At 32.9% G+C, this 17137-nt stretch overlaps 2 protein-coding genes across 6 annotated transcripts; both read left to right on the forward strand.

Annotated features, from left to right (window-relative positions):
• On the forward strand, positions 1921-4186 carry LOC109357554. Of its 2 annotated transcripts, none has more exons than XM_019601565.1 (2): positions 1921-2772; positions 3896-4186. In XM_019601565.1, exon 1 carries the CDS (start codon positions 1994-1996, stop codon positions 2765-2767), a length of 774 nt encoding a protein of 257 aa, XP_019457110.1. In that variant the 5' UTR covers positions 1921-1993; the 3' UTR covers positions 2768-2772; positions 3896-4186. The 2 variants fall into 2 exon arrangements, with proteins under 2 accessions (XP_019457110.1, XP_019457111.1); XM_019601566.1 differs by lacking the exon at positions 3896-4186 and adding an exon at positions 3830-3847.
• On the forward strand, positions 6155-13467 carry LOC109357307 (uridine-cytidine kinase C). Of its 4 annotated transcripts, XM_019601179.1 has the most exons (13): positions 6266-7662; positions 8459-8573; positions 8920-9115; positions 9200-9313; positions 9405-9578; positions 10474-10668; positions 11011-11133; positions 11199-11320; positions 11863-11986; positions 12113-12385; positions 13015-13244; positions 13288-13307; positions 13351-13467. In XM_019601179.1, exons 1-11 carry the CDS (start codon positions 7326-7328, stop codon positions 13231-13233), a joined length of 1992 nt encoding a protein of 663 aa, XP_019456724.1. In that variant the 5' UTR covers positions 6266-7325; the 3' UTR covers positions 13234-13244; positions 13288-13307; positions 13351-13467. The 4 variants fall into 4 exon arrangements, with proteins under 4 accessions (XP_019456722.1, XP_019456724.1, XP_019456723.1 ...); XM_019601177.1 differs by adding an exon at positions 6155-6259 and having other exon boundaries at positions 7308-7662; positions 13015-13467; XM_019601178.1 differs by having other exon boundaries at positions 6266-6983; positions 7031-7662; positions 13015-13467.

Here is a 17137-nt window from a genome sequence, read left to right on the forward strand (position 1 = left end):
AATATTTGCTTCAGAGTGGAAGGATGTACTCCATTCTTTTCGTCTGGATTGTTCATTCTATAGACTATCTGAAACAGTGTCCATTGAGACCTTCCCATCAGGAACTGAGTTGTTAAGCGTGACCACCAATGTATCCCAACTTTCAGGCAACGAATTCAGTAGCAGGAGTGCTTGAAACACATCATCTATCTTCATGTCTATATTTGTCAATTGATTGACAAGTCCCTTGAATGAATTCAAGTGCTCTATCATGCTCTGACCATCTCTATAGTCGAGTTTCACCATCCTTTTAACAAGAGATGCTTTATTTCTAGGAGTTTTCTTTTGAATCATAGATGCAAGTTTCGACCATAACTCATAAGCATTTATGTATGTGGGCACATGCTCAAATAAACTTCTATCAATATACTGTCGAATCATTGCAACAACTTTTCGATTCAATACCTCGCAATCTCTATCACCCTTATCTTTTGGCTTCTCTTTGCAAGAAATAGGCTCATGCATATCCTTGCAGTATAAATGATCCTCCATTATGGGCTTCCATTAGGAATAGTTGTCAACTGTCAACTTGAACATATCTCCATCAAATAAGATATTAGCGGCTCCTTCCATCTTGAACTATATAGGCTAAGCTCCCTGAATGGACCTGAGAGCTCTAATACCACTGTTGGGAAATTTAGAACCAATTTCCCTCATCTATATGATGCAAAATGGATACTTACGGAAGTGGCAAGTGGATAAAGAAAATAGAGAAAAATAGAAGAATAACATCAAGAATTTTAACGTGGAAAAACCTCCTCAATGTGAGAAGGAAACAACCACGAGACCTAGTCTAGAAAATATCTCCACTATAGAAAGTAGGATTACAATATTTGATTCTCTCTTATAAAGAGGATAACACTCAATCTCACCCAAAAAGGATGAAAATACAAACTCTCTCTAGTATCTCACTAGGAATACAAATCTCACACTATGTTGATATAAACTCTCTCACTTTCTCTCTATGTTGTTCTTTTTCACTTGCTTGTTGTATCTCTTCCTCACAAGTCTCCTATATATAGTGAAGGGGAGGAAGACTTCATCATAAATAGATAAGATAACATAAAATTAAAGTACATAGTTACCATCTCACTTAAGTAGTTGAGTTGAATTAAATAGGAATCGTGAATAATAATTTTTGGTTTTCCATATTTATTTTCGCACTAGAGGTAATCTTATCTGAATCAGGAACATCCATAAATATGTGGGACTAATCGTGAATAATATAGTAAGAATAGAGAATAACATAGTAAGAATATAAAATATAGTAAGAATAGAGAATAACATAGTAAGAATGTAAAATTTCTACCATTATTGTATATATATTTTTCATAAAATAAAAATTCAATATTTTTGCTTTCAAAACTATACACTCTTTTTTAATAGTTATCATACAGTAACAATGTGGTGTAAGACTATAATGAATCCTCAAATATACTATAAGAGTGAAATGTTGATTCATTTGAGCAACATTTATTAGAATATGTAATGACATATTTAAAAATACAACTAATGAATCATGAATAATATAGTAAGAATATAAAATTTCTTCCATTATTGCATATAATTTTTTCATAAAATAAAAATTCAAGATTTTTGTTTTCCAAAACTATACACTCTTTTTTAATAACTATCATACACTAATAATATGGTATAAGGCTATACTATAGAAGTAAAATGTTGATTCTTATAAACAATATTCATTAAAGAAGATAATGACATATCTAAAATGATTAATTCATTAGTTGTATGTTGAATGGATACTACTTAAGCAAAAAGAAATATAACTTCACGAAAAAACTTTTCTTCCTTTTCAAGAAAAAGAAAACTTGGAACCATATTTGTCGTAATTTAAAATTTAATGTTAAAATAAGGCCCAAACTCCATAAAGGGGATCACTGAAACCCTGAAAACCAAAAAACAAAGCATCAGTGTTGAAGAAGAGAACAGAAAAATGGAAGATGTAATAACAGAAGCAGCACCACCTTCAAGATTCTTAGATGAAGATCTCAACAATTTCACTCTCCCTTCACCATTTCTCCCTTCACCTTTCTTCCTCTTCTCTCATTCCCAATCCCAATCCCAATCCCTCAAACCCACCACTTTCATTATCTCTCTCACTTTCCCCTCTCCCTCCATTCCCCCCATCGCCTCCCTCATCCTCCCTGAAATCCCCTTCTCCACCGCCTCCCTCCACCCTTCTCCTCCCTCCGCCGCCGTCACCCTCCACTCCCTCTCCCCCCACACCCTCTTCGCCTCCGTCAATTCCCCCATCTCCCCCGACCGCGCACACGCCGTCGCTAGGGTTTTAATTGGGGACCGGATCGTTCCTGATTCGGTCCTCATCCTGGACTCCATCCGGCCGCGAAATTATCGCGGCCGGTTGTCCTCTGATGAAGCCGTGGCGTTCAGGCTGGAGAGTTTGGCTGAGAGGAAGAGGGGGAAAGGGGAGAAGATGTTGGAAGGGTTGGAGTATTATCCTTCTGGAAGTGTTGTTGATGGTTTAGCTGCTGCTGTTTTAGCTAGGTGTCAGGTTTTGGGTATTAGGGCTGGTTTATGTGTTTCTTGGCCTCAATTTGATGCTTCGGTTTCGGCGTTGTTGAAAGGCGTGCTTCGAAATGGAGCATTGCGTGGATTGGACTTGGATTTGATTTTCAGTGATGAGGTTTTGCAGTCTGGGAAAGGGAGGAGTAAGGATCATGGTTTTCAATCTGATTTGTATATTTGATTGAGGTGAGATCAGTTTTATTTGGAGTATGTTTGCTGAGATTTTGTTTCTTATGTAATTTGCTATACAATGGTGTTGCTTTTTTTTTTTATGTTACATTAGTTTAGTCTTTGAGAATATGTGCTAAAAGTGTGTTATTGTCATGTTAGTTTCAGTGCTATTGTGTTGAACGTTAGAATCTTTGTTGGTTCTAGCTTAGTCGAATCGAAAATTATATTACAAATGGCCATGTGTTGCAAATTTGCAATATTATGTAATGTTTTTTTTAGACTTGATTCATGGTTAGATTAGCTTGAATGTCTGTTTATATTGCATTGTAGTTTGTTGATTACAGCTTTTGTCAAACTATTGTACAATCATGTATGGGTATCATATTTGTGGTAGTTTCTAATGCTCTTAGATGTGCCCAACAAGCATACAAATTTCTCTTTATTTGATTATCTGATAAATCCAAAGTGCACATATTTGTAGCAATGATTTTGCCACATAAGAATGAATTGAAAACTGATATCTTGTTTTTGGAGAGTTCTAGTATGAATGCTTGTAACGAAGTTATTGATGGCAGGCATCAGAAATATCTATAAAGCTTAATTATACTTGAGTTTGGATCCAAATAGGAAAAGTAGGTCTCAGATTGCAAGATAATAGTCCTAAAACAAGTAATTGGAAATGTGGAACCCATAGGGTACCAAATATTAGAGACAAGAAGTTGTCTGATATATCTGAGAGCTTCAATGTGGACAAATTATTGAGATGCAATTCAGTGATTTCACCCTCCAAAGAATTCCCCTCTATGGACATAGACTTCAACTCATTTAGCCAAACCAATGCTTTTAGGTAAAGTTGACAAACCTGAAAGACTAGGTAGGAAGCCGTTGATCCGGTTATAAGATAAATCCAAAACCTGAAGTATGTGTTAGTTAACCATGAATAATTTTGAATGAAGCTTGACATATTCCTACTCAAGTTGTTACTTGAGAGGTATAATTTTTGCAATGTGCATATATTCCCCAAAAAAGCTATAACTTGCAGATTGTTATCTGACATGGACAATATTTGAAGGGAATGCATTTCTTTAGAAAAACCATTTGGAATGGGGCCTCCTAACAAGTTATCATCAATGTAAAGGGTGTGAAGATTGGCAGTGAAATTAAAAGGCCAGTGGAATATAGCTGATGATCTCAGCAGATTAGTTGAGAGATCAAGAATGACAAGAGAAGATGAAGAATTCAGTGGAGATGGTAAAGAAAACTTTTTGGAGAAAATAAGTGATCATTATGATTTTTCCAAATATGAAATGCAAAGCAATAGCCTAAGTAAAAAGTAAAACATCAACTGCTGACAAATATGATAAGTGTTTCTGTTTACTTCCTATGTATGAAAACTCAATAACATGATTATTCAATACACCTTTTAAAATGATGCAATCCATGCACCCTTTCACTGTAACATGCTATCAATGCTATGTGTAAAAAGGAGTGAAATATCTAGGTATAGTTAATGCAAAAAATTATATACACTTGTTGCATCATTTACTATTCATTTATATTACTTATTTTGAAAAAACAATGATAATTGAAAATGAATGATAGATGACAGATTAACGGTGTATAAAATTCTTACACGTGAATATACTTTTTACTCTTAAAAAGAAACATAATAAAAACTTATTTTGAAATTTGTCCCATAAGTTCCCTATTTGTAACTATAGATAGATATATATCATCTTAGTGTGAATAATTTCCAAGATACATAATCTACTTGTAACTATAAAGTTGCTATGGATGCATCAAATAACTTCACTTTTGGAATAAGATTCATTCAACACAGAAGGACCACCCTAAGAACACAAAATGATAAAAAATTATAATGCTGTAAAAGTACAATTTAAAATAATCAACCTAAGACCTGCGTTCATGCCAACAAAGATCTTAGAAAAAATATATGGAGCAATAATATAAGAGTTTTTTTACTATTATTATTTAATTACGAATAAATGATATATTGATAATCTCTACATTGACACGTATATATATTACAATTAATAAATTTTGCTTAAGAATTCAATTCAAATAAAAACTTCTATATATGAATCTGAACCAACTTGATTTGATTTGGCCGTTTAGTTAGGGTTCTATATAAACCATGGATATTTGGCTTTCAATGCATGAATCCTAATTTCCGCAACAGAAATAACAAAACTGAATCAGTTATTTTACATTCTATTTGGAGATTCAATATTAATGATTTCGTTTTCGCCTTCTGTTTCTACAAATTTAAAGTTGACATAGCATACAAATAACAATTCACATCAAATCTTTTTTATTTTAATGTTATGTTTTAATTTCGTCTTCTAATAAAATAAGGTGTCAATTAAGTCTTTATTTTTATAGTATCTTGTTAATTTCATACTTCCATTATAATAGTACTAGAATTAAATCAAACTATGCCAAATTCGTCAGATTCCATTTCCACCAAAAAGCGTTAGAAATATAAAATATTAATTAACACTTTATTTTATTAAAGGATCAAATCAAATTTAAAAATAAGATAAATAAATAATAACTAAAAAGAGTATTTTAAGCCGATGAAAATTTTAATCAACGGTCCATGAATAAAAAGTGTTGGTGTCACTTAACTAACCCTCCGGAATGTGATGCTTTATCCTTGTCAATAATTATCTTTAAAAATTTAAATCTCATAATCAATCTTTTTATATATTATTTCTATATATTTTTCAAAATAATATATATATATATATATATATATATATGCTTATATCCATCTATATACTAACTATACATTTATATTGTTTAAAATTTAGTCAACATTAATTTTTTATAAATATTAATATAATAATATTGAAATTACTAAATTGATATAAAATTCAAGTTGACAAGAATATACATGAACATGAGTCATAGATAATATCCTAACAATATAAACAATTTTACACCAAAAGAATACCCATAGAAGTTGCATTAGACCCAAGTATCATTATTGATAAGTAATCATCCTACTTAGCTAGGACAACTTAAAAAGCCATATTTATTATTAAAGCCACTAAGGAATGGATAAGAAAATTAAAGTACATGGTACATAATATGACTCAATTAATACCCTAACCCACATTGAAGGAAACATAAACTCACTCAAATGAATATATTAAACTAGTTATGCATGACTAAGAATAAATTTAGTTATACACTTAAAAGAAGAACAAAATTTCTCTTTAAATATAAATAAGGCAATATATATCTAATCGAATTAAATTTTTAATTAGTGATCTGTTAATTTTTTTGCCGACTTAATTTGTGTACAAAAATCTATATAAGATAATATATTTGAGGACTAAATTAACTTAGTTTTCACCCAATGGCCCAGAAATTATATAAATATTAACAGTATTTAACTGTTCCAAGTAAATAAAAAAACAAAAATCAGTTATCAATTGCCCTACACGTTGATTCGAAGTCGCTTTTGTTTTTCTGGGTATTCTTTGTTTTTCTATCAGTTTGGAAATTTTCATCGTTTTATTTGGATCCCTTTGTGGGTTTTGCTTTGTTTGGACAAACCTTCTGTTGGTTCTTGTTTCTGGGTTTTATTTTTTTCTCTCTTTCTTTTTCAAAATTATGTTATCTGAATGATCCTTTTCTTGTTCTAGTTAATGTTTAATTTTTTGTACCCAAATGATGTTTGTTTAAATTTAGTTTGTATATAGAATATGATGTGTTGTTTAATGTTGGAATTATGATAATCTGATGATTATGATACCAGAAAGCTATCTGCTCAGAGTTTGATGAGAAAAAATCTGTTTTGAGAAAAATTCTGTTTCTCTGCCAACTTCATAACATGACATTTGAATTTTACTCTTGTGCCTGTAGTGTATTTCATGAAACACAAATATATAACTTTTTTGTTATTTAGAGCAAAACAATATGTGTTTGGTGTATTTTGCTCATGACATAAAAGACCGAAAAGTAGAACATTTTGGTTCCACACATCCAGTAATAGGGGTGGAACCAAAGCTACCGGGGCAGAATGTCTTGTTCTATTCTATTCGATCATTGTCTGTTTGTGCAGCAAACACTACTTTAATGTTTGCTTGAAGGGGTCCTATTATCATGACATAGCTTGTTAGTGTTTTTAATTCAAAGTTTTATGTATGCAACTTCTTCCAATGTTAATTTATGCTTGTAGTGTGACTTGTTTATTGGTCATAGATTAGATACAACAGACCAATACTATAATTTCTACAATTAGTCATTACTTAGATAACTTCTACCACTATGCAGTAGGGTGTATTAAATGACGATTATGGTTGTTGAGTTCAAATTTACATGGTTACTGAAAGGATAATTGGAACACTTGATTTATGTTGAAAAAACCTTTGTTTTGATTAGTAAGCTATAATGCAGAGTCGTACCACTTGCATCGGTGTAAGGAGTACAATGATATATATGGGCTCTAATATAGATGTTAGGCTATATTTTGTTCTAAAATTTATTTGTACTAGTTAACAAATTTTTCTCTCTTGAAGGAATTCAAGAGTTGTTCAATGACGAAGGATACATCAAATGCTGATTCCCAAAATACACGTCTTGGTCTTTTAAAAGATCAAGTTCATTTGGTTAAAAGGAAAGACTCCGATCGCCATGAGATTGCTCCAATCCAAGATCAACTATCATTTGAGAAGGGTTTTTTCATAGTAATTCGTGCATGCCAAATGTTAGCGCAAAAGAACACTGGAATATTATTGGTAGGTGTAGCAGGTCCTTCAGGGGCTGGGAAGACTGTATTTACTGAAAAAATTCTGAGCTTCATGCCCAGCATTGCAGTAATTTCGATGGATAATTACAATGATTCTAGTCGAATTGTTGATGGAAATTTTGATGGTAAGTCATCATTTGGGCTTTTCTAATGCGACGCTTTTAGAATTCTTTCTTTGGTTCATTATCAGTATGCAGGCTGTAAAGCATGATTAACCCCAATTCTTCTGAGTTGGAGGGCACGAATGACATCACCCTTCTCTCCTCTAGAGTCTCCCTAATAAAAGTCTTAATAATGGAAAAAAACATATTTTTGGCTTCTAAATAATTATGTATATGTACAATACTGACTCAGCTGCAGTGACTGGAACTGGTGCATTTGGGTTTACTCATAAGTTAACTTATCGGATCCCTCATAAGTGGCGAAATGACAGTTCAGGCATTCGGCATTTCTGCCCTTGAGCTCATTGTTGAATATGAGAATTATTGTTTTCTTCTTTTTAGCATTTCTCCCTCAACGAGCCTTGAAATTTCTCGAGGCTTCATTAGGAGTCCAATCATTTATAAGCAGCAATTCGTATATAGTTTAGGAGAGCTGAGCGATTATATATGCCTATCACTGTACATTCGGTGCAAAGATTTAACCGATCCACAAAATAAAATGTTTGGTTATCACATTCATGCTTTGGTTGTTATGACATTTGAATGTAGGCTAACAGTTTTAAGTTCGGATTACTGGATTCTCTTGTTTACCATGCATACTGCATACCAAATTCACTGATGTATCGCAGTACCGGGTTCATCTTAAAGAAAGTCTTGCAAAAATAATGAAAAAATGATGAACCTTGTACTCAAGTGAACCACGTATTCGGTAACAAACTGAGGACACTGGTGTCTTGCTAACTCTGTTATCTCTTTGTAGATCCGCGCTTAACAGACTATGACACTTTGCTCCAGAATCTACATGATTTAAAGGAAGGAAAGTCAGTCCAGGTTCCTATATATGACTTCAAGTCCAGTTCAAGAACAGGATACAGGTTAAATTCTAAGCCATCTTTATTATCTTCACATTTTTGCATATTTTTCAGAGTTGAATAACTATTGACTTGGGGCATTGGTCAGGGAACACTACTTTGATGAAAATAAAGATTGATGAGATAAAATAAGGAAAGTTGTGCATATTATGGTAATTAGTTGCAATCTGCAGCTAGATGCATAGGGACATGGTCGTGTAGCCCCTATTCTGTTGTTTAATATTGGCTTTGTTTTCTTTTTTATGATCCGATCTCCAGCAATTACTATGTAAATCTATGGTTTAATGCAAAATTGGTTTCAATTGTTTTAGAATAGTCCATTACATGTTAACATGTACCCTGCTTACAGGACAGTAGAACCCCCAAGCTCCCAGATTGTGATTATAGAGGGTATATATGCCTTGAGTGAGAAGTTGCGGCCTTTATTGGACCTTAGAGTATCTGTTACAGGTGGAGTTCACCTTGACCTTGTAAAGCGAGTTATACGTGACATACAACGTGCTGGTCAAGAGCCTGAAGAAATTATTCATCAAATATCTGAGACGGTTCATATTCTTTGGTCCCTTATAATGTATTATACAGATTTGGAAATTGTGTTTTCAGAAGTGCTTAAGCTTATTCCTCTGCAGGTATATCCAATGTACAAGGCCTATATCGAGCCTGATCTCCAGACCGCACATATAAAAATCACAAATAAGTTCAATCCCTTTACTGGATTCCAGAGCCCTACTTACATATTAAAGGTTAGTTCCCAGACAATAAATTATTTCAATTCCACTTGATTGTGATGATGTATTAATGAAGAGTAGTAATCAGTTTTATAATTTGTTCTAGTCAACACGGAACTTAACAGCTGATCAAATTAAAGCTGCTCTCCCTGAAGGTTATAAGGAAACAACAGAGCAGACTTATGACATATATCTTCTACCACCCGGTGAAGATCCAGAAACATGCCAATCATATTTACGTATGCGAAATAAGGATGGAAAATACAGTCTCATGTTTGAGGTTTGCTTCATCCAGTTTCGGTTCCTTGTTTATAACTTATATTCGAAGTGACCTGGTTGCCCATTTATTCCTTTCAATATGTGGTGTAAGATTTGCTTACAAGGATATAGTTGAATTGAATTATGGGGGAAGAGAGAAATATGGCTCTGAACAATTCATATTAGATTGATATGTTGTGTTTATATATTAACCACTAACGAATATTCATACTACTAATTTAGGTAGCAAGTGTTCTATCCCAACATTTGTATAATCTATATTCTAACGAATGTTTATTAATAAGGACATTTAACCTAGAATGATATGTAGCAAAACAGTCATATCGAGTTTGCTGCAATTACAGAGGTCAGGGGAATGGATGTGTTGATCAGGATTTTAGTAGCCAGAATTAAACCTTGTTGGTCGTGGAGTACTGTTACCGTTCTTATGTTTTATTTAATATGTGGAATGGCAAGTCATCATAGAAATATTGAATTTGGTGATATGATTAACTAGTTTAAGATTTAAAAGACTAAGATTGCAAAATGCCACTTCTGGTCATCTATTCCTAAAAAGTGATAGTTTTGCTCATGATGACTGAAAAGGTTGCATGTTTGCATGATTCTGGTATTCAATATTGTTACTTTTACCATAATGTATATCATTGTATGCATAAAATTCAGTTTCCATTGTATTATTGAAGCATATTGCTGCCCAACTAAAGTGAAGTTTGTAGTAGAAATACTTTTTGGAACCTTGAATGGCAGATTGGCTTTTTGTTATTTCATTTGGAATATATAGATCTCTGATATCATTGGTATTTTACATATTACTTTTTTATGATTCTCCATAGTTGATTCATGGAGATGAACTTTTTGTATGGTGTCAGCTAATTTGATGGTGTATAACTTTTCAGGAATGGGTGACAGATACTCCCTTTGTCATATCGCCAAGAATTACTTTTGAGGTCAGTGTGCGCCTCCTTGGTGGACTAATGGCCCTGGGATACACGATAGCTACAATCCTTAAAAGGAACAGCCATGTCTTTTTTGATGATAAGATTTGTGTAAAACTAGATTGGCTTGAGCAACTTAATCGGCACTATATTCAGGTACTGATAGAATAAGCCTGTAATACCATCTTAATACCAGCTTCTTGTTTAGAATATTCAATTTATCCGCCTGCGGAGTAAAGACGTTTGTTATTGTTGTAAGAAAAGATCTTCCGAAGAAAACAAGTCTTCCAAGTAAACATATTTGTTTGTCTGTGACTTAACAATCATTCTTTCCATTTTTATTTGGATTGTTCATAGTAAATTTTTTGTTTATCATTTAAAACTGACAGGTTAAATATCTTGCTTTCCTTTTTTAAATCTCTTGTTTTTTTAATGTTCCTTCACGTTTTTGGTTGATAATATTTTTCACGGATTTGTTTGGAACTAAATAATAAACAGGTACAAGGAAGAGATCGCTTAGTTGTAAAATGCATAGGTGAACAACTGGGTCTAGAAGGTTCTTACACTCCTCGTACCTACATTGAACAAATTCAACTTGAAAAGCTTGTGGACGAGGTTATGGTATGACAGCTTACTATATTCTAATATGTAATACTGTATCAGCATTCTGTCTAATTATTCCACAGGCCTTGCCAGATGATTTGAGGACAAAGCTCAGCCTAGATGAGGATTTGGTGTCAAGCCCCAAAGAAGCACTTTCTAGAGTCTCCGCCGACAGGGTTGCCATGAGAAATAAAAATATGCGGAGGTGAGAATTTTCCATCTGAATACGTTAGAAGATACCACTAAAGACGAACTTTTCTCTTACTGTTCGTACTAAATTTTGATTTTCAATAGAGTCAACTGTGTTGTTTGATCCATGCAACGAACCTTGCATATTAAGATGAGGCTTGATTGAATTTGTTTTTATTCCGAAATTAAATGGTGAAATATCATAACTACCATAATTTATTGGATAAATTAGCTAGGGAATAAACAAAATCAGTGAAATTATTCAATGTTATAGTGAGAGATAAGTTCAACTTAACTTTTTACTAACTTGGATAATTTATGGTGTGTTATGGGTAGTTAGATCATCTGACCAAGATTTAACAGTTCTACACTAATTAAATATTCTTTGTACTTTGGCATGTTGAGGGAGGTTTTTGTAGATTTTGCAAATAGAGGGAAGGTGTATGTGAGTTCAGTTAAATCTAGGCAAGGCTAGAGCAATTTTCGCAAATAAATTTATAGTGTACTCCAAAAAACTGCTTTGGATTTACCTTATTGATCATTGTATATCTCCAACAGTGGAATGTCACAATCATATACAAATCAAAGGGACAAAAATCTAGCCAAAGTTACTGGATATGTTGCAAACAGTCCAGGGTTTGGTGAAAGAAATTCAGATTCCTCCACAAGGCCAGCAGATCAGGTAACTTTAATCATTTGGATAGTCTTTAATCCCTTTAAACATATTGATTTGAATTGCTACTTCTCTATCGGTCCATCACCGATTAATTATCTACCTTCTGTCTATGTTTCATCTAATATTTGGTAGAGAGCAATCAGTCAGCTCTCAGAACAAATTTCTGCCCTCAACGATAGAATGGATGAGTTTACAAATCGTATCGAAGAGCTGAGTGCCAAGTTAACCATCAAGAAAAATTCTCCAAGCCATCAAAGTATGTCACTTCAAGCCGAGTCCTGCAATGGGTCTGCTCCCACCTCTTACTTCATCACTAGTCTAGGCAATGGTTCACTGACTGGATCTAAAATGCCAAATCCATCGTCTTCATCGCAATTGGCTAAAGATTCTCCTTTAATGGATGAGGTACATTTTCTGAGTCTAATCTCGTATCTCATGTCCAGTTTATGCAATTCATCAAAGTATTGTCCCTTTAAGCTAATTCATTGATAGCTACATTTTCTGGATTTGTAATTTTTGTTGTTCCAAGCTGATCATAATGTTAGGAACCTAGGATAGATTAAAAGATGGGTTGACAAAAAAGGAAATATTGTGGCCTTCAAAGGGGCAACGTGGTGGGAAATGAAATCCATTATTTCACTCATTAGAAGTTGGGAATCTATGAATTTCTTACATATTTGTATGATTAGTCCTTGTATACTGAGTCGCCCTGTTTTATTTGTACGATTTATGTGAATTCCGGTATGTTACTTGACATTCTTTTTATGAGATTTAATGTATGCTGGTCTATCTCTAGTGCATTGATTTAATCTGACATACTAAGGCGAAACAATCAGAATGTTCTCCTTTCCTTTCCTGTCTATGTTCGGATACAAATTATTTCATTTTTAAATGCTTAGTTTTATAGCTTTTGTTCAATGGGATTTGTTCTCCTCTTTATTTATTTTTACTGTAGAATATAAAATTACTATTGACCTTGAAATGAATGCTGCATTAGCCCTTAATTGATGTACTTGAATTTTCTGTATAATCAGATATCAGGTATTACACGTGGTCAGCGTCAGATCATGCACCAATTAGACAATCTCAGTAACCTTCTCCGGGGGAGCTTGGGAGAGAAGCCTCATCAAACAAGAACTAACAGCAGGAAAAAAATTATGAATTCGGATCCTGCCGGAACTCGTCTTATGGTGGTTTTAGCAGTTGGTTGTTTGGGGGCCATCCTGGTGAAGGGATTGTGGACAAGAAATTGATTCCTCTACATATTAATCACAATCCTTTTGTTAAGAAAGGTGTTGATGCATTGGTAGTTATTAAGATGAGACTCTAAAGGCAATTTTTAGGGTCATTTGAGGGCATAGTGCCTGCTCCAAATTTTGTTAACTTTGTGGGGTTACTTTGTTATTACAATTTTATGCATTTTCAATCTTTAATCAACAACAAAATAGTCTTTGATTCTATCTTAATTAAGATGTGCAATTATATCACATCACTCTATTTGATGCATGGAATTGAAATTATAGTTCAGAATTGTAATTGTAATTTTAATTCCATCATAATTGTAATTCTATATTTGCCTTGTGCTAAAGACTATAATGTAGAATTAGAATTCTAACTTCAATTCTGTTTGGATTTAATATCTTAAGCTTCAAAAATAATATAAACCATATTTTATGTTAACATTTTATTTAATTTAAAAGTAAATTTATTTAAAGAATTGTGATAAAAAAATCTATTTGGTTAATCCTTTAGCATTTAAAATTGTGATAAAATATGTTATGTGTCAAAAATCAATAAATTTCTATGTGAAGCTGGTGATGATGTGCCATGGAAGGATAAAGGTTTAGCAGGAGATGAAATTTATGGGAATAAGAGAGGAAGATAGAGGTATTTAGGGAACATATAGAGTGATACACTTTTTGAGATAGAAGATGTTAGATTTAGTTATAAAACAATTTCATCCAATTGTATTTTGGAATTATGACTCTAATTCATAAACCACATAGGGTGGTATACTTTAACAAGATTATGTTAGCTTTACAAACATTATAATTAAAATTTCAAGCACTAATTCTATAGTCAATTTCGTGCACGTTTTTATATACTATCTGATAATATTTAGCTCAATCCATCCGAGGGTTAGCATGTGCTACTTACTATAATTTATTAAAAAAAATATTTAAATTAAAAATTTAATAGTTAAATATTTTTAAATTAATTATAAAAAATGACATATAATTTGTCGAGTAGAATATGTGATTCCCACAATTACTCCATACAAATTCAAAACAATACAAAATTTAACGTTGAATCAAAATATGTCTATAACAAGTGTATTTTAGTATTTTCTTTTATTTTTTCATCCAAAATTTAATTCAGAAATAAAATCTAAGAAAAATAGGGATTCTTAATTAATGACCTTTATAAATATTTCTACCAAGTTAGTTAGGAAGACATTTAAGTAAACAAAGAATAAGTAAAAGTTCTCTTGATTCAATGAAATTCAAATCCTACAAATGCAAACTTTGTAGGGTACCAGATAGGATCTATCCATCCAAACAACAAAAGTGTGAGATATATTTGTACATATCCAACTCAAATAAAACTGAAACCTCATCTAAAATAATTAAAAAAAAATGAATACATGCATTATCTGAACTCTGAAGATATCTAAAGAATTAGCAAAAAAATTAATGTTTATCAACATTAATCTTTTTTGTGAGAACTCTGTCCACACGTATTTTTTGGTGGGAATTTTATCAACATTTATAAAGACCTAATAATATAAAGATAGATACAATCTAATAACAAGCATTATCAAAAGAAAATCATTTAAAGAAATGATAAAACAAACATTATCTAAAGAATCATTATATATAAAACGTTGCATGCATCCTCATCACTTTCAAACAATTATTAAGGCACAACAACAACAATGGCTTCTTCTCCCAAAGCAACAATGAACAGATACAACTGTCAGATACAATACCTAAACATTATCAAGAAGCATAAAGTGAAGACATGTATTTGTTCTCCTTCAAATCATCCTTTGGCATTCAAGTGTGCAAAACACAGAAGTGCTACTGCTAGGGTTCAAAAGTCATTGTCACCAAGATACACCAGCAATAACATGATACTTTTGAAAACAGCTATGAAGAACTCTATGTTGAAGATGGGAAACAAAAGGGTTAATGAGTTTGTAGAAAGAAGTTTCATTATAAGGAACAAACCACCTTCTGAACCTTCTTGCAAACCCTTTCGAATCAGGCCTTCTTGTCTCTCCAACATGTCTAAATAATGCTCAACATTATTTATGATTTGTACAAATCATAAAAGAAATAGTTCTTTTTTCTTTTAGTCTTCTTGTTTTAGATTCTTTTATTCACTGACAAACATTTATTTTGGAAGCTTTTCTTGTTGTAGCAAAAGAAATTACATTTGTCACGTAGCAATTGTATGAAGCTGACTCTCATTATTTAGATGAGAAAAGTTAATGATCTTAATCATTTAACAATGATAAAAATATTCTTTCTTTTTCCTATTTAGTGATGGGTGTTATTGTTTTTAGAAAAGAAGATAGGTATATGAGAAGAATGTGAATTTATTGATCTATTTGATTGTTGCACAATAGTGTGCTTATATACAAGATGTCTTGTTGACCAATTAATAAAACTAACTTAACTAACTATTCTAACAAACCAGAAAGCACATACTTTAAAACAAATAAGCATGTGTTAAATTTGTATTAAGAAACTCTACTACATCCATCATTCATGATCCAAGCGAATTGTAAATGGTCTTGCAAAAGCGTCCAACCAATCTGACTTAGGCCAAGGCCTGATCCATCATGCCCAGCTGCCTAAGAGCCAAGGCCTGATCCTTCGTACCAAACTGCCTAAGAGCCAAGGCCTGATCCTTCGTACCAAACTGCCTAAGAGCCAAGGCCTGATCCATCATGCCAAACTGCCTAAGACTATGCTCTAAATTTTGATCGAGGCTGCTCTGTTTGGTGCATCTGTCCAATCAAGTCTGATGCATCTGCCCAAGTCTGATGCATCTAGCCAAGCAAGTCTGGTGCATCTGGTGCCAAGTTTGGTGCATTTGGCTACATCAACTTTGATGCATAATCTGCAAACATATAGAACAACTAAAGCAGTATGTGTTCACATGAATATGAAGTAGGTTAGATAGTAGTTTAAGTGATGTAATTTAATATCCCTCATCAAGCTGGAGAGTGGATATTTATCACTCCAAGCTTGGACAATAAATGGTGAAATATGGATGGTTCCAAGGCCTTAGTCAAGATGTCTGTAGTTTGTTATTCAGAACTAATAGGAAGCAAATGATAAAGCTTACTTTGTAGTCTTTCCCTAGCAACATGACAATCAATTTCGATATGTTTTGTCCTCTCATAGAAGACAGGATTAGCAGCAATATATCTTGTTGAGTTATTGTTACAGTAAAGAAGTGCATGATGCTTAAAAGAGATGTGAAAATCAGTAAGTAAATAGGTAATCCATTGTACCTAACAAGATTCAATTGACGAGGCTCTATATTCAGCTTCGGAATAAGACCTTGATACTATGTTTTGCGTGTTTGATTTCCAAGATATCAAGGCATCTTCTAAGAACATGCAATATCCAGATATATATCTCCTTGTATTAGGACAAGCAGCCCAGTCTGAATCAGTAAACCCTTTTAGATGAACTATAGATGTTGCTAGATAGAAAAGCCCTTGGCCATGTTTGCCTTTGATGTAACGAAATACCCTTGTCATGGCCTTGTAATGATTCATTATAGGGGCAACCATGAATTGGATGAGTTGTTGGATGGAAAAGCTTAAGTTTGGCCTAGTATTGGTTAAGTAAAGAAGCTTTCCAACAAGTTGTCTATAGGTGACAGGATCATGGTATAAGTTGATGTCATTCTGATGTAGTTTAGTCTTTTTGATCATTGGAGTTGCAACAGGTTTTGATTCTAAGAATCTGGTGTCTAGCAATAAGTATAATGCATATTTTCTCTAGTACAAAATTATGCCTTGCTTAGATCTTGCTACTTCTAAACCAAGGAAATATTTCAAATCACCCAAGTCCTTGATTTTAAAATTGTGATCTAAATGTTGCTTGACAGAGTTTATTTCAGAATTATCATTGCCAG

The sequence above is a fragment of the Lupinus angustifolius genome, chromosome LG09 (assembly GCF_001865875.1).
Source record: "Lupinus angustifolius cultivar Tanjil chromosome LG09, LupAngTanjil_v1.0, whole genome shotgun sequence".
Lineage (NCBI taxonomy): Eukaryota > Viridiplantae > Streptophyta > Magnoliopsida > Fabales > Fabaceae > Lupinus > Lupinus angustifolius.